The sequence below is a fragment of the Emydura macquarii genome, unplaced genomic scaffold (assembly GCF_026122565.2).
Source record: "Emydura macquarii macquarii isolate MOO-44397 ecotype Brisbane River unplaced genomic scaffold, CSIRO-AGI_Emac_v2 contig_2473, whole genome shotgun sequence".
NCBI classification, from domain to species: domain Eukaryota; kingdom Metazoa; phylum Chordata; order Testudines; family Chelidae; genus Emydura; species Emydura macquarii.
Window position 1 is genome coordinate 4,446,669 of NW_027132610.1, and position 24,169 is coordinate 4,470,837.

Sequence of the window (24,169 nt, forward strand, 5' to 3'; positions counted from 1 at the left end):
GTGGAGTAATTATGCCAACGGGAGAGTGCTCTCCTGTCAGCATACAGCATCTTCACCAGACGCACTACAGTGGCAACGTAGTGCTTCCAGAGTAGACCTGCCCTAAGTATGTGTTTTAACTGATGTGATACAATCCTGTTGGATGATTATCAGAATCAGTGGGTAAGAATGAAAAATGCAAAAAAGAAAATGGCTGTTTTGTAATTTGGTTTAATTTTTCATCAGCCACTGTTCATTTTTCATAGAACAACTTCTTCACACCTGGAAGAGTTTCCACACAGGACCTACTGAGAATTGAGGGCACTCAAGCACCTTGCAGGACTGGGCCTACATTTTGCAAATGGTTCTGACTGGAACTTGGTCATTTGTTTGTGCAATTTATATTTGAATTACAGTTCAGCAGAATTCTCCTAATTGGCACAAACAGAGAAACAAATGTACCAAAATTAAGCAATTGTCTCAATTATTAGAGGCTCATGAGAACACATTGCACTGGGAAACACTGTTCAGTTTCAGGAATTGCTTTAAATAGGTACTCCAAAGCAAGAAAATATTTTCTAAAACAATATTAATGCAAGACACTCATTTAACAACTATAACCAAGCTGAAAAACAGCATGAAATGAACAAAGGGCTACACAATGAGAAATTTATGCTAGCAATTGGTGTGCCATTATCCCAATGTTTAAAGTCAGTGAAATACATTCCATTGAATGCTTGGCAATCTTCCCAATCAAGTGGGTGTGCTAATTATTAAGGTTCAGTTTAAGTGGAGTCTACTGTATTTCTGACTTTGATCACAGTATTGTTTATTGTTAGGGTAATGTTGGAGAATAATTCATAAAGGAGGACAGCAGTCATTTTTGTTTCTTTTAAAATCTTATGTACAGTCACGTAATAGGAGATCATAGTGAGTGCGTAAAAAGTATCCAGGTTTTTTTCATTTTCTATTTTTGACTTGAATATTTAAGATATATTTTTCATGTGAGGACCCTTTTTCTCTTTGTGGAACACTTTCCCCCACTTGTGTTTCAAATACAAATTTAGAGTATTTCCCCCACCCTACATTATATATCATATTGGGAACAATATTTGTTCACGTGTGAAACAGCACAATCCAATTAAAAAAATCAGAGAGTGGTGGATTATTTTTTAAAGTCAATATTTAGAAACTGAAAGACTTTTCCCAGACGATACATTAAAGTAGGGCAAACTTGGGGCAAAGACTACTACTATACAGAGGTCTGCAGATATGGGTGAAAGGTAAGGTTTACAAAAATTTACTTCAAATATGATACAACTACTTTTAAACTCAGTGGTGATGCTTTTTTATATTCGCCTTTCATATCAATAAAATGTATTAGCAAATATAGGTCTCTGTATTGTAAGATGTGATCATAGATTAAATACAAAAGACTACACTTGAAGATTTTTAATGTACTATTCATTTGGTGGATAACTCTATAGAATAATCTGTAGACTTCAAAAATGAATATGAATACATACCTTAAAGAACTCCTTTTTTTCAACTTGTTCATTGCCATCTGCATCCAACATTTTAAAAGCAATATGAAATCCAGTTTGTGGTTCTGCAATGAATTGTAAAAAATACATATACGTTTATAAATAATTAATGCAGCAGAATTATCACCTGCAGTTTCAGTTTTCCATAGTTACGCAGATGCTTCAAATTCTCAACAAACCACATGACCTATAAGCAACTATTATGTCAATGTCAGAAAACACTGTTTTATATCCATTTCAAAAATAGGGATGTGGGTAGTGGAATGCTAATAGTACCTAAATACAGCAGAATATTTTTATATATTCTCACCTGTTCTGTATATTTTAGTATATTCAGTATATTTTAATGCCCTAGGTTCTCTTCCTATGAAAACTCAGCGTGTTTCCCCATTTTCTCCATTCCCACTGACCATCTCTAAGTTCTAGCTCTATGTCCTGTATCTACTTTCCAGCTAAGAAGAGCTGAAAGAAACTTCCAAAGCCAATTAATATTCCCAAATTGGTTAGAAGAATTCCTGTAGAATGGTCTCAGGTAGTTCTTCCTCTCAGAAACTAAGCATCTGTATATCAGTATTTTCAGTAAGAGACTGGACTTGTAAATCACACCCAGTTCTCTCAGCTTGGAGCCTGGGGAACTAGTCACAGGGTTCTGTGCTAATGAAAGTATTTTTTTCCCTGAACAGTATATCTCTACACATTTGAGCTTCAACCTTTTCCCTTTAAGTACATTGTGTACTTTGTTCCCAAAACCTATTTTTTTTTAATGAAATGATGCAAATAGTTTGCAAAAATATGCACTGCATTTCTTTCAATAAATTGCTGCCCCTTGTCCCACAGGACAATTTCATCAGGTCTGAGTATAGTAGGCACTAAGAAAACACAAAACTCTCTGAGCCCTAGTCGAATGTGCCGTCACCATTCCTGGTAAAGGCACTTTCGCCTGCTCGTAACACGCCTTAATGCAAGACGTGATCCAAGAAGAGATCCGCTGGGCGGAGACGGGAGAACCCTTCATCCTGTCCGCCACAGCTACGAACAGCTGTGACGATTTATGAAAGGGTCTGGTCCTCTCCAGGTAGTGTGCCAGGGCCCTCCTGACATCCAGCGAATGCCATCTCCGTTCCTCTTCCGACCCGTGGGGTTTTGGGAAGAACACAGGGAGGAAAATGTCTTGGTTACAGTGGAATTGGGACACCACCTTAGGAAGGAAGGCTGGGTGGGGCCTCAACCTAACCTTATCCTTGTAAAAGACCGTATAGGGGGGCTCCGAAGTTAGGGCTCTTATCTCAGAGACCCTTCTGGCAGAAGTGATGGCCACCAGGAATGCTACCTTCCAGGAGAGGAGTAACAGGGAGCACGTGGCCATGGGTTCAAAGGGAGGTCCTGTCAGCATGGTGAGGACCAGGTTTAAATCCCAGGGGAGGATTGGATCTCGGACCTGAGGAAACATCCTGTCCACCCCTTTTAGAAATCTAACCGACATGGGGTGGGAAAACAGTGACCTCCCTTGCAGCGGCTGGTGAAAAGCTGAAATAGCTGCCAGGTGAACCTTCATGGATGCCAGGGCTAAGCCCTGGGTTTTAAGGTATAGGAGGTACTCCAGGATCACCTGTATAGGTGAGCAGGCTAGTGCGATACCCTTAGCTTCCGCCCAACCCGTAAACCACCTCCACTTAGCTTGGTATGTAACCTGTGTGGAGGGTTTTCTGCTACCAAGCAGAACCTGCTGGACCTGTAAGGAACAAGCCCTTTCACTTTCCGTCAGCCAGAGAGTCTCCAGGCTGTTAGATGGAGGGAGTCCAGGTCCGGGTGCAGAAGGCGCCCCTGGGTCCTGGGAGAGCAGGTCATATCGCCCAGGGAGAGTAATCGGTGTGGCGATAGATAGGTGGAGCAGTGTACTGTACCAGTACTGTCTCGGCCACGCTGGGGCAATCAATATGACATTCGCCTTGTCCCTCTTGATCTTGAGAAGGACCTGAGGGAGGAGCGGAATGGGGGGAAATGCATACATTAGGGCCTCTCCCCATTCCACTAGGAACGCGTCGGAAAGGGAGCCCGGCTCTCGACCTCGAAGTGAGCAGTAAATGGGGCACTTCTTGTTCCGCGACGACGCGAACAGGTCCAGTTGGGGCACTCCCCACTTTCGGAAAATTAAAGCTGCCACCTCCTGGTGCAGCGACCACTCGTGCCTGGGTGAGAACGACCGACTGAGGCGGTCCGCCTCATCGTTCCTGTTCCCCGGGAGGTGATAGGCAAACAAATGAAAGTCGTGCCTCACTGCAAATTCCCAGAGACGCGTGGCTTCCTAGCACAGGGCCGAGGAACGCGCTCCCCCCTGCCTGTTCATATAGAACATGGCTGCTGTATTGTCTGTGAGGACCCGTACCGCCCTGCCCTTCAGGAATCTGAGGAAGGTTTTGCAGGCCAAACGGACCGCCCTGAGCTCGCGGACGTTGATGTGTAGGGATCTCTCCATCGGTGACCATAACCCTTGGGTGCCCAGATTGCCGCTGATGTGGGCTCCCCATCCCACATCCGAGGCATCCGTGATAAGGGTTACTGATGGAGCCAGATCTCTGAATGGGACTCCTTTGAGCACCTCCCTCGGGATCATCCACCAATGAAGGGAGGACAGCACCTGTGGGGGAATCGTGACCACCTTGGTCAGTACATGAGTAGAGGGAACATAGACCGAAGCTAACCAGACCTGTAAGGGTCTGAGTTTGAGGCGAGCTAGCCTCACCACATAGGTGGAGGCTGCCATATGTCCCAACAGCTGTAGGCAGCGCCTAGCTGTCGTCATGGGGGACCTATGCAACTCTGCAATAATGGAACCCATTGCCTCGAAACGTGATCATGGCAGGAAGGCTCTAGCCTGAACCGCATCAAGCGTAGCCCCAATAAAGTCAATGTGCTGTACCAGGGTAAGAGTGGACTTTTGTTCATTAATGACAAGCCCCAGTCTGGGGCATGTGGCGCAGACCAACTCCAGGCTGTCTTGCACTTGAGACCTGGATCTGCCCTTAATGAGCCAGTCATCCAGGTATGGGAAGAGCTGAATTCCCCTACGGCGTAAATAGGCCGCCACTACAGCCATACACTTTGTGAAGACCCTCGGGGCTGATGACAGACCAAACGGGAGGGCCGCAAATTGATAATGACCTCCTTCTATCATGAATCTCAAGAATCTCCTATGCCTTGGCAAGATGGAGATATGAAAATAGGCGTCCTTTAGATCAAGGGCCGCGTACCAATCCCCTGGGTCTACTGCCGGAATTATGGAGGCTAGGGAAACCATACGAAATTTGATACGTCTGATATATCTATTCAGACGGCGTAGGTCTAGGATCGGTCTTAGGCCGGCCTTGGCCTTGGGGATCAGGAAATATCTGGAATAAAATCCTCTTCCTTTTTCCCCCTCCGGGACCTCCTCAATTGCACCGAGGCTCAGGAGTGAATGTGCCTCCTGAATGAGTAGCTGCTTATGCGCGGGGTCCCTCATAGGGGATAGAATGGGAGGGGAGTCCGGGGGACGGACCGTAAGCTGAAGGGCGTAACCCTTAAGGACCACCCCTAGGACCCAACGGTCCGTAGTAATCGATTCCCAAGCCTGGTAGTAAGGCGGAAGCCTATTTCGAAAGGGTGGGTCGAGCTCCCGGGGAAAAGGAAGAGCGCCACCCTCATAGTCACCGTCAAAAACGTTTATTACCGTTGCCACTCCTGGTTTTTGCGCCATACTGCGCCCACGCAGAAGAACCATGCCGACCATGGCGGTTAGGGCCCCTGAAGCGCTCCCGCCCCCGTCTCTGCTGAGCGGCCCTGGGGGCTTGTCTTGGCGGGGGAAGTGGCTGCCTTTGCGGCTGTGGGCGAGACTGGCGTCTCGATGCCTGCAGGGTGTATAACCCTAACGACCGCAGGGTAGCCCTTGAATCTTTAAGGGCGTGTAGTTTATCATCCGTCCTTTCTGAGAAAAGGGCGGAACCCTCAAAGGGGAGGTCTTGGATGGCTTGCTGGACCTCAACGGACAACCCTGATGCCTGCAGCCAGGAACATCGGCACATTACTATGGCCGAGGCCATTGCCCTGCCAGCGGTATCTGCCGCATCGCTGGCTGATTGCAGGGCTGCTTGGGCAACCGTCTCCCCTTCCTGAGCCAGGGTGGCCAGGTCAGCCACTTGATCAGCCGGAAGTACTGAGATCAGATGCTGCATTGACCCCCACAGGTTCTGATTGTATTTCCCTAAGAGGGCCTGATGGTTTGCCACTCTTAGTTGCAAAGCCGCCGTGGAATAAACTTTGCGGCCAAAGAGATCTAACTTCTTCCCCTCCTTATCCTTGGGGGTACTATCTTGACCCCCCTGGCAATCTCTTTGGTTTGCCGCATCCACAACTAGAGTTCCTGGGAGGGGATGGTTATACAGGAACTCAAAGTTTTCCTTCGGCACATAGTATTTCCTTTCTGTTCCCTTTGATGTTGGGGGAACAGAGGAAGGCGTTTGCCAAAGGGCCTTTACAATTTTCATAACCCTCTCATGGACCGGGAGGGCCACTCGAGAGGGGCCTGAGGAGCCCGAAGGCCCATAGAGGGGGTCATCCTCCTCTGACATCTCCTTAAGCGGTATCCCCAAATTAGAGGTTACCGGCTTAAGGAGGTCTTGATGCGCCCGGAAATCGAACAGGGGCGCCCTGTGGTCCCTGGATGTCCCCTCATCCGGAGATGAAGAGGAGGACATGGGGACAGGCCCTGTGGAGGGGCCCTCCTCCGGGTCTGACTCCCTGTCAGAGGGGAGTTGAGGGGGCAGCTGTGTCGGGAGAGGTGGGGGCTGTACCACCCCAGAATGGAGTGACTCAGCAACCTGACCAGGCTGAGCGGACCAAGGTCCCCAGTATGGCCACTGCCACGGCCCCTGCGGCCACCCTGGCATAGGTGGCTGCTGGGTGTCCCCGTGTTGTCTCTTGTGACTTGAGCCCCCGGACCGTCTCTTGCGACCTTTTGGCGGGGAACGGCTCTAGGACGAGGAGTAGGACCGGTGCCAACGTCTACGATGTCCCTTCGAGGAGGATCGGCTGGAGGAGCTGGTGGACCTCCTGCGTCGGCGACCCGACCGTTTGAAGCGGCGCTTCCCACTACGGGACTGGGAGCGACGGCTCCTTCTGCTGCGTGCCATCGAAGCGGAACGGGAGCGCACTGGTTTACCCGGTGCCGAAGTCAGCGGTGCCGGAAGCCCCGGCGCCACATAGGGCGGTGCCATCGACGATGCATATGCTGATGGCTGAGCCGCATACATTGGTGCCAGTGGGTACGCTGGTGCCGATGGTACCGCACCCCCTGGTGCCGGCAGCCCTGGAGGTACCGTGGACTGGCCCATTAAGGCAGACCACAGCAAGGAGACGTATGACGCCATTGATAAGGCTGGCATTGCAACCGGTGCCGGCATGGCCTGAGCCGCAGTCAGTGCCGGAGGAGACGGTGCCGTTGCAGCCGGGGTTAAGGGGGCCTCAGGTTGGACCTTACTCGGTGCCGCTCGAGTGTTGCTCGAAGAGCGGTGCCGTGACCCGTCCCGCACCGGAGAGTCCGCACTAACGCTTCTGCGCCGGCTCTTGGTGCCTCCTGACCGCCCCCGGTGCCGAGGTGCTCGACGACTTGGAGTCGGAGCTCAGAGGGGATGCACTCTCCACCCTCCGTGGCCGTCTGGGTGAGGATGGGGAGCGATGTTTTCTCCACCCACCGGAGCTACCCAGCGCGGGTTTGCCCCGAGACGCTAGTCCCGCGCCCCTCGGCTGATGGGGGGACGGAGGCGTTGGCAAAGCTAAGAGAGCCTTTGCCGCGACGAACGCCTCCGGCGTCGACGGCCCTTGCAAGGGCACTCTCCCACTTCCAGGAGTCGGGGGAGGCTCCCTGCGAGGAGACACCGGTGCCGGAGGAACCTCCACGGCACGTGGCTGGGGTGTCTCCTGAGCTTCTCCCTGCTTCTGTGGTCGCAGGGAGGAGTCCATGGAGGCGGTGCCGGACCGCTTCGCTTTCTTCGGCACCGAAGGCTTCGGTGCCGCTGTCGGTGCCGGCGGTGCGCTCTGCACCAAGCGTCCACTCGGTGCCGGTGACCGTGATGGTTCTGAGGCCGGACGGAGCGCCGACTCCATGAGTAAGACCTTCAGCCTGGCTTCCCTTTCCTTTTGGGTGTGGGGCTTGAAGGACTTGCAGATTTTGCATTTTTCTTTGCGGTGCTGCTCTCTGAGGCATCGGAGGCAGCGGTCATGAGGGTCACTCACCGCAAATTGCTTGGAGCAGAAGGAACAGCTCTTGAAACCAGCCGAGCCCAGCATGGTTCTCAACGACGAACCCCTAAGGGCAATTGACAGTAATGAACTGTCGACGATTCAACTAAATCTGAATAACAACTGAAGCTAGAAGCTAGACTATAGCAAGAAGGCTAAGGACTGCTGCTTGCAATAGCAAGGGCAGAAGTTCCAGCAACTGTCAGAGGCAGAAAGATGGAACTGGGGGCCCGCGGGGCCAGCAGTGCCCTTTATACCGCGATATGAGCGCGGCACTCCAAGGGGCGCCTGAGCTGGCCCTGCGGGCAGGCTAAGGAAAAAAAGTTCCGGGAATCTGTGCACGGGGCGCACACACACCTAAATTGGAATGCATATGAGCAATCACTCGAAGAGAGAACTATTTATTTTGTCCATTGAGGCTACTTGACTCACTAGTGGATTCTACCCTTAAAAAACCTGCCCAGGAGTAATCTGACACTGAAACATGTTTGAAGTCCACTGCGGGAGAAAGTGACCCCACTGATATCTGGGAGTTTGTAGCTCTATGCAGACAAAGCATCAATTAGAAGAAAGCTATGGGACATCTCCAGTTCACAGGGATTCCAGGAATTTAACATCCAATACAGTGTTCAATCCCCCTGGGGAATGTGGGGCTCCTTCAGAGACAAAAGTTTTGGCCCTTGTTTTTTCTAATGTGTACAAAGCTTATGTTTTTGCAGAGAGAAAAAAATGAAGAAAATGCCCCTTTTTTCTTTCCAGTGAATCTGGCAAAAATATTATACAACATATTGTCTTTATACACAAGAAATCATTGTCTCCCTATCCCTGCATCAAACAGCCTCAGTCTCTTTCTTCCAGCCACTAATGCTAATATTTGACTAATATCACTACAGAGTGCAAATCTGAACTCCAGGGAAACCCCCACAACTGACGAAGGTTGATGACATGAAGAGTTAAACTGGTTTCCTCCCTATGGAAATGTTTTATTTGAAACCTTTCATCAGGAGAGCTCTCTGGTTCAATAATAAGAGCATATCCCATCATAACTTTAGAGAATAAAAGTGTAATGATTTATTGTAAAATGATTCACGTAATCTGTGTTGCAATTTACAGATAACAAAGTAGCCTTACGTAAAATATAGGGGCCAAAACTGCTCATACAGTTCACAAGAAGGCACTCTTATCTGATATGATGTAATGCCAATGGTATGAATTTTATAACGTAAATGTGGTTCAAAGAAGAGCTCAGATATATTTGTATTTGGCAGGCAAAACTGTAAAATCTGAACATCAGACCTGCATATAAGCCGCAAGTGTTGGGTGCATTTGGTCTTGCATAGAAAAGCAGTATTAATTATCTCCAACTTCCATAATGGGCTCATTAGAATAATGTTTTTGATAGAGATGGCAGGCTCAGCTCCTGGAGTCACTCACCAGGAAAGAACTGCTCGCTTTTAGCTGTTCACAACCTATAGCAGAGACTAACCAGGAGTATATCATTAACTAAGCCTTGGCACTGAACACAAGATAATTGTGGTGACATGGGGTATATCTGAGTGGGAAGCAGGTACTGCAATAGGTAAAATAAGGCCTTCATTTATCATGAAGAGATATTTTCAACACAAGCCCTTGTTACCCAGATACTGGATTTCAGATCTGTCCAGATGCACAGAAACTGAGAATATCTCAGCCTACAGAGGGGTAGTGCCAGAGAATAGCAGAGCTAGAGAATAATTGTGTGGCATTGGGAAAATCTCATTAAAAAAGTAAATAAAGCCTCAGAGAGCTTATTGCAATAATCTGATTGTTTCTAGTAATAATAAGCATTATAGACACATAGGCTACGTAATTATGAAATATCAAGAACTGACTGATATGGGATAGATATTAGATACAGATGGAGGCACTAACCCTTGTTGACATTTGCTTTCAGAATGATGTACGTGATAATCTTTTGTGTAACATTAGAAGCAAAATTAATATCGGGTCCATCCTATATAAATAGGTTCCTTTGTTTTTGCAGTTCAATCCATTCCTATATAATATACCCTGGAAATAATGTCATTTGATTGTCTGAAAATGTGAAAAATTGCTTGCTTTGAAGCTGCTTCATTTTCTTCTTATTCGATCCAATTGTATCAACATTGGTTTTAATTCTTAAGTCTAACAACTGAATTTAAAGAAACAATCTTCTGCCATCTGATTTTAATTAAAACATACCATATAAGAACATTGATGCAATGGGCTTCTCTTCTTTTTTTAATGTGTTTACGACTAATCTGCTGCCTGATTTGTTTCGCAACATATAAATTAATTTCAGATTTTTCTGATGGAGCTAGATCCTGTCTGCTATTTCCGGATTCAGTAAATCACTGGCTGGTATTTCCATTTGCGTGAAAGAATATTTTCATTCTCTTAAATACCATTAGTTATCAAGGTGGCCTATCATGAAATTGACTATTTTCTTATGTAAAAGCTGACCTTAATTCTCCCCTCTGTTTATGTAGGCTATTATTCAGCCATAATCCTTCTAGGCAATTACTATCTTTTTGGAAACACTTTTGAACAACTACTGTGCAGTTGGTATTTCTCATATTCATAATTATTGGGCCTTTAGTTGTGGCATTGGAGGGTCACTAATGGGGAGGCAGTATATTTGTATGATGGATTAGTTTATATCGACACCATGCATAATGTTGTGTTCTGTATTAGCTGGAATTTCCTGAAGGCTGATTTCTTCATGCCTGGTATTGCATTGCTGTAGTCCAGCCAGGAGGTGCTTTCCTCTCCCCACCATTATAACTTCTATCTTGCCTGTGTTCTGTTTCATCCATAAGCAGATCTATACCAAGCTCTGGGCCATCTTGATTGTATTGGTATAGTCGTATGTGGTGAAAGATAGAGCTGTGTGTCATCTGCATACTGCTGGCACTTGAGTTCATGTTATCTTACCAGTTCACCTAGTGGCTGTATGTAGATGGTAAGTAGGACTGGAGAGAGAATTGATGCTTGAGGCACTTGACAAAGTGAGGGGCCTGTTGGTAAAGATGCAGTTTTCTATCACCATTCTCTGGGTGCATCCTTCAAGGAAGGGCCCAAAATCACTTTAGTGCAATCACCTTTCTCAGGCAGGATAGCAGTAAAAGAGAGTGTTGCAAGTATCTTGCGAATGTTGAATGGTGTAGAGAGGTCCATGAGGATGAGAATGGATGTGTGTCCATCACCCACTGTCATCAAGAGAGCTAAGATTTGTGGTTTTCTTCTGCTTTTGTGAGTCTAACAGTTTGAGAGAGGATATACTGATTAACAAAACTGGGCCTATATGGTTATATAATTGGAATATATCACAGCTAGCCAGAGGGCTCACTTCATAATGCCCATTATATACATTCTGTCTTCGAAAGTTCTTTTAATATTTCCCAATTTGAGAGACAGGGCACCAGAGTAATACAGAGAGGGTGACATGCATGTACAACATACCAGGATCAGTGTCTGTAAGGAAAGCTAAAAGACCTAAGGTCACCCCCAAAGACCCAACAAAGAATTGCCTTCATGTTTGCAGTTAAAGCAGCAGATGGCTCTCTTGAAAGCCACTTGCCTCACTACCTGTTCCCACAGTAGCTTCGACTGAAGATGGCTGCAATACACTCTTCATGTACAGGACTGCAGGCTCAAAGAACTACCTGCCAACCCAAACATCTTTTCTCTGTACCTGTGGTATTCAGCCCAGTTTTGTGTAGCACAATCCATCTTTGGTAAGTGAGGGCTGGAGGTAGAGAGGAAGGCAACTGAAGTAATCAGCAGACCATAGGGCAAGCAGAAGAGCCAATAAAATACAAGAGAGAAAAAACACAAGAAAGGGAAATGGAACAGACAGGGAAGGAATTAGAAGAAAATGGATTAAAAAACAGAGTGATGGCAGCAACTGTCTCAAGGCATGTTATGAAGGAACATGATGGGTTCCAAAACAAGAAGTTGTGAACTACTGCTGTCTATGTAGTGTCCTTTATACACTTTAGTATATGAATATTAGAGAGAAGGTGGGTGAAGTGATATCTTTTATTGGACCAACTTCTGTTGGTAAAAGAGACAAGCGTTCAAGATACCCAGAGCTCTTCTTCAGATCTGGGAAAGGAATTAAGAAAGTCTCAGCTACATACAAGGTGGAACAGATTGTTTAATGCAAGGAGTTAACACATATTCTAAGGACCATTCAAGGTGAAGTGGCACATAAGCCATCAATCCAGTGTCTTTATTAAGATCGTGATTTTTAGTGTCTAGCCAAGTTATGAATTTAAGCTCCCAGTCTCGTCTTTTGAAGGTGTTGTGCATGACAGACTACTCCTTTTCCTACATGATTCATTGTGACACTATGTTATGTACTGAACAAGTCGTGTTAAGACATAAATGTTTCATTGCCAATCTTGATGAACAAATAGCTATTAAAAAGGCCTCCTTCCCTCCCTTCCTCTAAATTCTCTTGAATGGCTGTAGCCACCTATTCAATTTCTGACCCCTTGTTGCAGGGCTTATCAACATCTTTAAAGTGCTATTACCATTAACCACTGATAAAATGATGGACTCAGACTGGAATCATTTGACTTAATATCCATTTACATTCATTCCCTAATGTTCAGTAACCACTGATCTTAATATCAAATCATTTTTATGTTGGGATGTGATGCAGAAATCTAGAAGTCATAAAAATTAGAAAAATTACTGGGCAGCTACTAACAATTAAATATTCCCGCATTATAATATATAATGCAAAATACTTACTTGTGAGGATTGTCAGCAAAAAAAGGTACTCCGTATATGAGATCAGCCCTGAAATAAAATAGTACCAAAAATGAAGTGGTGAATTTTAAAATCAGCATACTGATCTGTAATATTTGCAGAAAGACAATTACAATCAAACTTTGTACATTTAAAACATTCAGTTTCATATTAATCTGTATTAAATAATGGCAACTTATTAGAAATAAATATTTTCTTTTGTCATTATTACTTAGATAAAAATTTCTGATTCTATTTTTAGTGCTCTGGAAGTGAACTTGTTTCTCCAGTATCTCTATCATGTGGAAGCCTAATTGAGAGAGTTGGGTTTATTTGGTATTAATAAAAGACCTGAACTATATGTTTGGATTTTCACAGAAAAATGTCTGTGTTTATATGAAAGATGAATAAATTAAATGTGCTGTGTCACATTTAGTACCTGGGAGGAGAACTACTTTACTGTTACTCTGAAGGATCAAAGTATTTCATCCTTTGGCAGCCTTGAAAAGGCGGAGAAAAGCTTTCCTTTAATTCTCAAGGGGAATACGGCAACATGCAAAACTGCCAAGCTGCTAGATTGCACTGATAGTACTGCTGGGCCCTATGCCAAAAGGAGGTTTTTGGTTTTTTTTTTTTTTTTTTTTTAATAGCAACATGTCCTTTCTACAAGGTGAAAGTGCTTCCCCCCCCTGCTTTTGAAGGAAAATTCCACAGTTTTCCTTTGAAACACCGATTTAAACGAAAAGCCTGAACAAAGATGTGACAACGTCAAAGTAGCAGCATACAAGCTAAAGACAGAGAATATATAAAGATGATGGATAAACAATGGAATCCTAAGCATCTGCCCCATGATTATGTTTTAAGAAAAGCATTTAAAGGGCTTTTTATGAACAGCTTTTAAAAATAGGTGAGCTACTTTTAATATGTTAAGTAAACACTGTATAATGTAGAAGCTGCTTAAACAGGAATGTTTAAACTACACTCTATTCAAACAAACATAATTTTTATCATTTATATTTAGCTAATTGACAGATAAAAAATCCTTTTAAGCCTCAGTGATAAACAATTAACTTCTAATTAATTACTGTGCTGAGCCAATAACATTTTTATTTGCTTTGAAATCATTTAATGTTATAAGTTTGTCATTTTATACCAACTCCAAAGTTCATAAATATTCACTGACTGAAAGCAGCATGCCCTGAAGAAATGAGCACAGGGCTGGGAGTCAGGAGAGTGAGTTCTAACCCTAATTCTTCCCTGACTCACTGTGTGAATTTGGTCAAGTCATTTCTCCTTTTCTCTCAGTTTCTCCACCTGTAAAAATGGGGATAAATGACACTTAGCCATCTACCTAACAGCTGTGTTGGAGGACTAGTAAATTTATATCCGTATGGTGCTTTGACCATACAAAGAACTATGTACATACGAAGTATTAGTCATATTTTAAAAATTCTCTTTATAACTTGAATGTACAAAATTGCATTAGTTCTTTAACATAAAAGGCATAAATTATTTGTATTTATTATTTGTACTGTGGTGGTGCCTAGGAGCCCGTGTCATGGACCAGCACCCCATTGTGATAGGCGCTGTACAAACACAGAACAATAAGACATTCTCTCCCAGTGATGTAGCACTACATTTTATACTGTGGGAGCTCTGCAGACATGATCTGAAGTTGGTCATATGTGAGATAGTCTCCAAAATCTAGCCTGTGTGTGATGTCACCATGAAACAAAGCACCCATAGTCAAAACCTAACTAATACTTTACCAATAAATTTTATCCAGTTGAAAATCTGTGCAACAGCAATTATGAGACTTCACACATGAGTAATACACACATATATTGTATCAACGTAAAACATGGGTAAATCAGCTTTTATATGCCAAACTGTAAACTACATAGCAAGGCACATTCAGAGCACACATGTAGTTAGTGAAAAACCCCCACTGGCGATTCACGTAAAATACTGTTTTTAACAACATCAGTATTCTCTTCAAACTTCAAATAAAACATTTAAGATTCTAAAAGAATATTTAACATTTGTCTCAAACTTTATTCAGATGTTGAGTTTAGAGTCTGCACCTTTGAAATTGTATCAGGTGATTTTCTCTATGATAAAGGATTACAGATTTCTCTCCTAGAGAAGGATTATGAACAAAGTTACACAATGGGACATTTTCTGTCTGCTTAATGTCAGAGAGCTAATAGGGAGAATCACCACTTTTCCGTAGTTAATTTCAGCAATTGTTCATGGACCTCTGTGGAATGCGAGTTTATCCTCAATTGGATGAATTTTCAAAAGCCCAGAATTTGAATCACCATTGTGTTACTGCAGTTTCAAGTTGTTATAACTCTACTGGAACTAAATGGATGGAGTTATGCTGCTTTAAAGGGGAGTGATGCAATGAGGACTCAAACCCCAAATCTTTATATCTGAATCCACAATTTTGCCCATGGAAAAACCTGGAATTTGAGCAGAAACAGCAACTGCTTTGCATTCACCAATCATGTGGCAAATACAAACAAGTGATATCACAAATATACAGACCAAGTTTGAAAACGTGATCTGTGTGTCACAGAAACCAAACAAAAGATTCCAAAGTACTATGCAATTAAAAAACCTCCAACTATTAAAACAACCAACTAAAGAAATCAAACCCCCGGTGGCTGAACCTTATTTTATGTTAATCCATTTAAATTATTCATGAAAGGCTGAGAAAATGAGAGGAACACTCCTGTTTGCTTTAATTTATTATTATATTTTCATCATGTTTAGGCAGACCTTTGCCTCCCCAATCTATTCATTTTAATTACCCAGTCAATTTGTAATTCACCTGACATCTTCCATTCTGTTAAATACTGTGTTAAAGAGGTTTAAGCTCATAACTAGTTCTTTGAAATGTAGCTCATATTCCTATACTATACTGAGTAACAGGACTTTTGACAATGCCACAGGCAGAGTACTGAAATCTATTTTTTTCCTGATGGCACCAATAAAAGTACACATTTGTTCTCCCTTCACTCAGTGTTTCTTTCCCCAAAGATGGTATCAGGATTATAATTCCTGGGTCCTTATGGCAAGACTGGTGGAATTCCCCTAGTTCGCTGCCTCACTCCCACCCAGAGGGTGCTCTAGCTACAGACAGCCATGTAGGGCAGCAGCTGCCTAGATGCAGCAGATTTCTGGGAGAAATGGCACTGCAGACCGATCTAGGGGTGAGTGAATTACTCCAATCTGTAGTGCTTTAACTGCCCCATGTAGACCTTGCTGGCATGAACTAAAAAGTATTTAGAGCACACAGATGTAGTCCTGTATATCAGTGCACACTAGGTGCCTTTTAATTTAGGTGCCTAGAGGTCTATACGAGGCAGTTGGAGAGCTATAAGTTAGAGTACGCTGCAATTTACACACCTGTAGACTGGTCTGCGGCACCACTTCTCCCAGAAATGTGCAGATCCCAGGCAGAAGCTGCCTAGTTTGCCTATAGCTACAGTGGCCCATGGGACAGAGTACGGGGCAGCCACAGTGTAAATCTTGCTGGTGCAAGTGGGTGATGGAGGCTTGCATCTCAGGCTGATAAAAGGTGGGAGTCAACATCTCCATACTAAATGAAAGATGATAGGCAGTGTGGGGATAAGCCATGAAGACCCTTGAAAGTGAAGACAAGTAGCTTATGTTTGATTGCAATGGACAAGGAGAGTCAGTAAAGAGATATAAAGGAAGGGGTGACATGGTCAAAGCACTGAGCTAGGAAAATGATCGTTGCAGCAGCATTTTGAAATGGATACAGGTGGGACAATCTTGCATTTGTCAAGGTCAGGGAAGAGGATGTTGCAATAATCAAGATGCCAGATGAGGAGAGCCTGGACGAGAGTTTCAGCTGGATGAGTGGATAAAAAGGGTCAGTTTTTAGGGATTATGCAGAAAGAATTGGCAAGATTCAGACATAGGCTGGATGATGTGAGGATCTACAGAGAAAGCGGAGACAAAGATGACATCCAGGTTATGGCCCTGAGCGACAGAGAGGATGGTGGTGTTGCTCACAGTGACTGAGAATGAAGGAGGGAGGACTTGCACGGGGGAGAAGATTATGAGTTCTGCTTTGGCCATGTTGAGTGTATGTTGACATTGTGAGCAGTCAGCACAGTAAAATAGGTAAAAAGATAAAAATAGCAAAAAGATGTAAAATATTTCTGATCGTTTTTCCAAACCTACGTCAGTGCCTTTAACCAAACCATGATATATGTTTGATATTCTTTCTGTCTATGACTGATTATACTGAAGTCAACATATACTTGGCTGACTTGAAGCAGATTTTTACCATGGAATCATTTCCATAAGAATTCTTCTCACAATTTTTACTTCACTTTTACTATTTTCATACAGATGTGACCACTTTATCTGATGCACAAACTGAACTGAGTTCTTCTTTTTGTTTGAAACTCTTTTTGTTCTGAAGAGATCAGTGACTTTTATTCATTTTCAAGTTTACATTTAATAGGTGAAGTAGACAAGATTTTTTAAACAATTAGTAAATATTATTGGTATGTATGTCCACCCTATCAGAATAAAAGGATAAAAGCTACACACACTATTGAATGCTTATACCTCAGCCTATTACAACCACATTCCTTATTTTGGATTAGTAAGCATATTGTATTTTCTTAGTATTAAAAAAAAATCTCCATAGTCAAACTGCAAAGGTTATAAAAGAGTAAGTGTTGCTAATAAATAAAATATTCTTAGTAAATATAAACACAAATATATCTACAAGAATGTGAAGTTAATTTTAAAACTGTCCACTAGAAGGCAGACTCTCCTAGCTTTCTATTTGCAAACTGAAACAATGACAGTTTTACTGAATTTTTTAAACAACCTTTTGATGGTAGAAATAGGCAACCTAAACAGTGCCTTCAAACAGTTGTAGATTATTATTTTTGGCACTTGTCAAAGTATTATTTTGTATTTTTATTTAAATAAATATTTATAGCTTTATAAATGTGCACAGAAACTGAATTCAAAATGTCAGGTCAGTAAGGAAGTCTGATGGACCAAATTCTGAGCACGGTTCTATGGGCATGATAAGATCTAAAGTTGTAGAAACCATTTCCCAGTCTGCTGGTAGCCAGACCATCAGCAAACTCATTCCAGGGCAACTCCCAGCAACCACCAAGAAAGCCCTCAAGGGAGTGAATGTGGGGAGAGAAGATCCCAGAATGAAAGAGTGGGGATCCTCAGAACCAAGCCTAGAATGGCCCAGCGTGAATCAGATGGATTCATGGACCAGATCTTGCTTAGTAATGTTTTTGTCATGGTCCCACATAACATTCACATAAGCAAATTAGGGAAAAATGGTCTGGATTAAATTACTGTCAAATCGGTGCATAACTGGTTGAATGACTGTACTCAGAGTTTACTGTTAAATTGGAAGGATCTGTCCTGGGTCCTGTACTATTCAATATGTGTATTAATGACTTGGATAAAGGAGTAGAGGGTATGTTTATAAAATTTGTGGATGACACCAACCTGGGAGGGGTTGCAAGCACTTTGGAGGACAGGATTAGAATTCAGAATGATCCTGACAAATTGGAGAATTGGTCTGGATTCAACAAGATGAAATTCAATAAAACAAGGGCAAAGTACTATATTTATTAAAGAAAAATCAAATGCACAACTAAAAAATAATAACTGGGAATAACTGACTAAGTAGTAGTACTGTTGAAAAAAAGCTGGGGTTTATAGTGGATCACAAATTGAAAATAAGTCAACAATGCAATGCAGTTAAAAAAAAGCTAATATTCTAGGGAGTACTAGCAGGAGTGTCATACCTAAGACATGGGAGGTAAATTGTCCCACTCTACTTGGCACTGGTGAGACTTCAGCTGGAGTCCTGCATGTGGTTTAAGAAAGATGTGGTCAGATGGAGAATCCAGAGGAGAGCAATAAAAATAATGAAAGATTTAGAAAATCTGATCTATGAGGACAGGTTAAAAATATGAGACATGCTTAATCTTGAGAAAAAAAGACTGAGCGGGGACAGATAACAGTCTTCAAATAGGTTATGGGCTATTATAAAGAGGGTGATGATCAACTGTTCTCAAAGTCCACTGAAGATAGAACAAGAAGCAATCTGTTTAAACTGTAGCAAGGGAGATTCAAGTTAGATATAAGAAAAAACTTTCTAACTATAAGGATAGTTAAGCCCTGGAACATGTTTTCAAGGGAGGTTGTGGAATCACCATCACTGGAGGTTAAGAACATATGGGACAAACATCTGTCAGGGATGGTATAGGTTCACTTGGTCGTGCCTCATTGTAGGAGGCTGGACTAGAAGATCTCTCGAGGTACCTTCCAGCCCTACATTTATATGATTCTATAATTCCACATTGTTGTCTGCACTTCAGCTAAAACCTCTGTTTGTCTTACCGAAGCAATTTGAGAGTATAGAGAAATATGGGCATATCATCCCTAAAATAAGGTATGACATGTATGCACCATCTACATCTGCATGGCCCAGAATTGGCAAAGGAGCCAGGAACCATGTGAGAGAACACTGGATGCTGGTAGTTGGGATACAAGCAGCTGGAGAAGATGCAGCTCCTGAGGATGCATTCCTCTGCCACAGGGGAATGACTACTAGTGATGCCTGCCAGGCCTCCCCAGCAATGGAGCTAAGGGACAGCAAGGGTTTGTGGATTCCAGAGACTCATTTCGGCTGAAAAGGGAGAGCTGTTGGCTTCCCAGCAAGATACATCAGTTGTTCACCTCTAGCTTCTATTCATCTCTGTCCACCACCGAGATAGGGCCTGTGCAGAAATTTTGGGGTGCTCACTCAGAGTAGCTCAAGTTTGTGGGGTTTGGGTGTTTGTTGCCGATGGATTGGTTAATTACTCCCTTATTTGGCATTCTCAATTTCTTTGCTTGTTCTCTTCCCTTTCTTTTAATTTATCCCTATCCTTTCTTGGAATAAAGTGTGGTTTATTTTTATTTGTTGGTACTGGATTCCCTGTTATAAAATGTAATATCTTAGAGGTTGGAGTAGCTGTAACTAGTTTATGCTCCCATCCCCTAAGTGGAGGCACCACACAAGAATCCAGGGCATGCCGATCTTAAGTGGTGGGGCTGTGGAGCGGGGGTGAGGATAGCGGGGGTCACTGAGGCCCTGTCTGAAAAGGAAAGAATAAGGGACACTGAGATCAGGGATGCTCCAGAACAGGGGAGTACAGTATGAATTACAATTTTTATCCAAGGTTTCTTTTTTATAAGTTTTAAGTGCATCCAAATTACATAAAAGAACCCCAACAGGCTGTTGGAGAGAAACAAACAAAAGCCTACTTTCAGTTACAACCCACCCTTCTAGTAACTGGCTGTGGAATTCTGCCTCCTCCAATGGCCTCCTTTCCCACAGTGTCAGATCGGTGTTTTTACAGAATTTCCTGGTGTCCTACCAGTGCTTGAATGGGTCTTCAATTCCCAGCCCTGCCTCACCTTGAAAAACTGAGAGAGATCTCAGCAGGAAATTAACTCCTTGCTATATGGAAATCAAGTAGGGTTTGTGGAACCTTCAATCAAATATATTCACACAAATAATTAGGTCCAAAAATATAAAATGTACTTTCAGTACCAAAGTATATTACCTTTATCGCCGAGGTCTCTAAAAAAGGTTGGTCCTGGTTTAGCCTTTGTAACATTTACAAGTGCAGCATCTACCTCCTTTAAACATGCAAATAAAAAAAATAAAATCAGTTGTGAAATAGGGGTTGAGTAATAGAAGGAACAAGAGTTCCTTTTGAGAACAGAAAGAACATTTTGCTTACCTTTTTTGTCAGTTTCTTGGCCAGAGCTGCACCTGTAATAATAATAAAAAAATCATTATCATTTAATAACAAATTCTGACTTGAAACTTTGATCAGGTTCTTCAGATTTTTATGGGAAAATATTAAGTAATATGAAACAGAATATTTTGTAGCTGGCAGTTTGTTTCTAATCCTCTCAATGATCAGGCAAGGACAATGTTTAAAAATAATATGAGTAACCTATTCAAATGTTCTTGCTACCCAGATGAAACCACAAACTGCTTCAAGTATTTATGACTAGCACACCAATGTGATTTTGCATACACTGTGCTACCTGTACTACAGACCCTGAAATTATTTACACACATCTACACATAAATGCACATAATATGTGTTGAAACAGAGTCAAGTTCTCAAAAGTTCAGAAATGTCAGAATTAAAGTTCTTTTAATGTTTTAAAAATCCAATTTCTTAAGTTTTTAAAACAGCAAACTGAAAAAACAAATTTCATTACATGGAACCATAACCATACTGACCCCCGAGTCAACAGCAGGGCCCCGATCCCTGACCTGATACTCTTGATCTGAGTAACTGGCAGCAGTACCAGGCAGCTCTCTTCTGTGTGGACCAACCACTAAAAGGGGATGTGTCACATATTTAGCCAGTGGAAAGCACAATGATATGTTTGACAACAGTGAAATAGAGATCTGCTTAGGAATCTTTGGTTCAGTTCCAAGTTCTCTGGGGAAGTGTGTTCTAGTGGTTTAGATCTTTCTGCCCTTGTCACCCCAGCCTGTTCCTGTCCCTGCAATGCTTCTATCCCCTCTGTAAGTCCTCTCCCTGGCTCGGATCCTATTCCTATCCCCTTTGGGCTCCTATTTAACTCCCCTCTGTTTTCCCCCATCCCCTTACTTCTAATTCCTTTCAATACAAGTCAGGTTACTTCCTCCTCCTCATCCATGCTGTCTGGGTGCTAGCAGAGAGCACTAAGTACACAGGAGAGAATCTCTCTGCTCTTGGTTCTGGAGCTTGGTGCCACAGTGACTTCAGACAATGGAGAGGAACAATTGCAGATAAAGTCCCACTCAGTCCCTGGAGTCCCAGGATGGAACATGCTCAGTTGCCCTGTGGGGACTGTGCATGTGAAGTCCAGTTGGCAATAACTGCTGTGTGGGCATGACCAGTGCAGACAGAATCTATGATGACTAATGCTGCTTGCCTCTAATAAACTATTGAGCATGTGCTAACTACAATTTTCAGAGGCTAACAACTTGGCCAAATATGGGTGGATTTTCACAGGGATAGCAAAAAGTAACAGTATAATCCCACAGGCAACAGGCAAATTTCAAGTGCATGTTTCACAGCAATGAGGCACTAAAACTTCTCAATGAAATGGTTATAGAATTTTTTTGTATACGTGGACAAAATAATGCATTTTCCCCTATCCTTATTATCTGAAACAGTAAAATTGCTTTTGCTGAAACTTTCCCAAAAAATTCAGCCGACACCTGGCATAGAACATTTCAAAGTTATAAGCAACTGAAATTTGGATATTTTTATAGAAAGAGTTGGGAGCCCTTAGCTACAGATGTTGCTATTCAGTCCACCCTATTTATTTATATATATGAATATCATTGTATGTCTGAGTGCGCTACACACAGAAAGACAGGTGGGTGAAGTAATATCTTTTACTGAACCAACATCTGTTGGAGAGAAAGAAAAGCTTTTGAGCTTACAGAGAGCTCTCTTCAGGCCTGGGAAACATACTATGAGCCTCACAGCTAAATACAAAGTGGAACAGATTTTTTAGCATAACATATATTTCAAGGGACCAGTCAATGTGAAGAAGCCTGTTAACACCCTTCCAGTCATAGGGGAGAAAGGAAGCGAGAGGGGAGAAAAAGGCAGCTTGGGGGCAGTTGTTGTAATAAACCATAAATCCAGCGTCTCTGGATTTTTAGTGCCCATGATATTTAGTGTCTACCAAAGTTATGAATTTAAGCTCCCACGCTCCTCTTTTGAACCTGCTGTGCAGATTTCCTTTGAAAATGAGGACTGAGAGATCAGATATAGAGTGATCATTTTGTGAAAAGTGTTTGTCTATGGATGATATGGTGCTTTTGTCTTTTATCAAGTTCCTGTTCATTTGAGAGCATAATGATTGTCTGGTTTCACCTACACAGTTGTTATTGGGGAAGTTAGTGCACTGGATGAGGTATACCACAGGTTGTGATATGCATGTGTAGGATCCATGGATCTTGAAAGGTGTGTGTGTGGGGGGGTGTTGATCATTGTCACAGTGGAGATGTACAGACTTTGCATCTGTTGTTCTGGCAGGGTTTGCTGCTTTGAGTTGGTGTGTCCTGTTCTGTGGGGAGCTTGTTTCTCATGATGAGGTAGGAGAGGAGAGGAGGGGTGAGGGAGGGGGTGGAGGGTATTTGAAGGCCAGAAGAATGGGTTCAGAAAAGATTTCATTCAGATGTGGTCCCCATCAAGAATGGGTTGTAATTATTTGATGATACCCCATATGAGTTCCAGTGTGTGGTGGTAAGTGACAATTAGGGGGTGTGCTCAAAAGAGGTTTTATTTCCGTATTGAAGCAGGTTCTCTCAGCTATTTGGATGGCCCATTTCATGATTCAATCTACTTCTCTGGTGGACTGTCCCTGTTTAGTGAAGATGGTTTTGAGTGTGTTAATGTGTATATCCCGGACTTTCTCTTCAGAGCATATTCTGTGGATCTGAGTGCCTGGCTGTAGATAGATTTCTTGGTTTGTTTGGGGTGGCTACTGGATCTGTGTGTTTCTTGTATATAATTATCTGCAGAGTTCCATTGCTGAAGATGATATCCAGGAAGTTGATGCTATTGTGGGAGTGCTCCAGAGAGTTTAATAGATGGGTGGTGGTTGCTGAAGTTGAGACAGAAATCTATGAGAGTGTTTAGGTCATCTGTCCAGAATATGAAAATATCATCAATGACCTCAGGTATATCATTGGTTTTGTGATGCATTTGTCCAGAATGTCTTCCTTAAAGTGGCCCATGAAGATCTTGGCATACTGAGGAGCCATCCTAGTATCCATGGGCGTTCCCATAGTTTGGACAAAGTGTCTGTTGTGGAATGTAAAATTGTTACGGGTGAGGAAACAATGGATGTTTGGGACAGATATCTGAGTGTTGTCTATTATCTTGTAGCTATTTGATGCAGGCAGTGATGCAATCATTGTAAGGGATGTTGGTGTATAGGAAGGTGACATGCATGGTGGCAAGGATGGTGTTCTGAGGGAGGTTATATTATACACACACATACCAGAATCTTGTATCTTGAAGGATGCAAAAAATTAAGTATTTGAGCTGAAAGGTGCTAAATAAGGCTAAAATAATGATATTAGTATAATATTACATGAATTCCATTTCTATCCAGCACTGAAATGCAGCCATCTTGGGGGCAGTATGTGACAGGTGTTTAACATAGCATTGCAATATTCCAGGATATTTTAGGGCAGGAAGTGAGAAGTTTATTGTATCCAGCAGAGGGTAGGTGTAACTTAATTAGAATGTATCCAAGACACTGTGATTTAAAACCCTTAGCTATTGTAGAATATGCCTTTGGATCTTATAACGCTGAGGTCCAAACCACTTGATTAGTCTCCTCAGTAAGATGGCATCACCAGCAGCTCAGTGCCCTCTAACATGGGATTAAATATCAATGTAGCAGCTGCAGTGATGCTTGAGGACCCATGGACCAAGAAGCCCTGCAGGAGAGAATGAGTCGGTATGTAAGGCTTCCCCTTTCAC

The 24,169-nt window shown here is 42.9% G+C and overlaps 1 protein-coding gene across 2 annotated transcripts in view; it reads right to left on the reverse strand.

The window, feature by feature from the left end:
- MICU2 (mitochondrial calcium uptake 2) overlaps window positions 1-24,169 on the reverse strand; it is a 237,973-nt gene that overhangs the window by 45,677 nt on the left and 168,127 nt on the right. For both annotated transcript variants that reach the window (XM_067562865.1, XM_067562866.1), the window contains 4 exons: window positions 20,396-20,427; window positions 20,216-20,291; window positions 12,579-12,626; window positions 1,506-1,588 (listed from right to left, as the gene is read on the reverse strand). In XM_067562865.1, coding sequence (XP_067418966.1) covers window positions 1,506-1,588; window positions 12,579-12,626; window positions 20,216-20,291; window positions 20,396-20,427 — 239 coding nt within the window. The remainder of the gene's footprint in view (window positions 1-1,505; window positions 1,589-12,578; window positions 12,627-20,215; window positions 20,292-20,395; window positions 20,428-24,169) is intronic.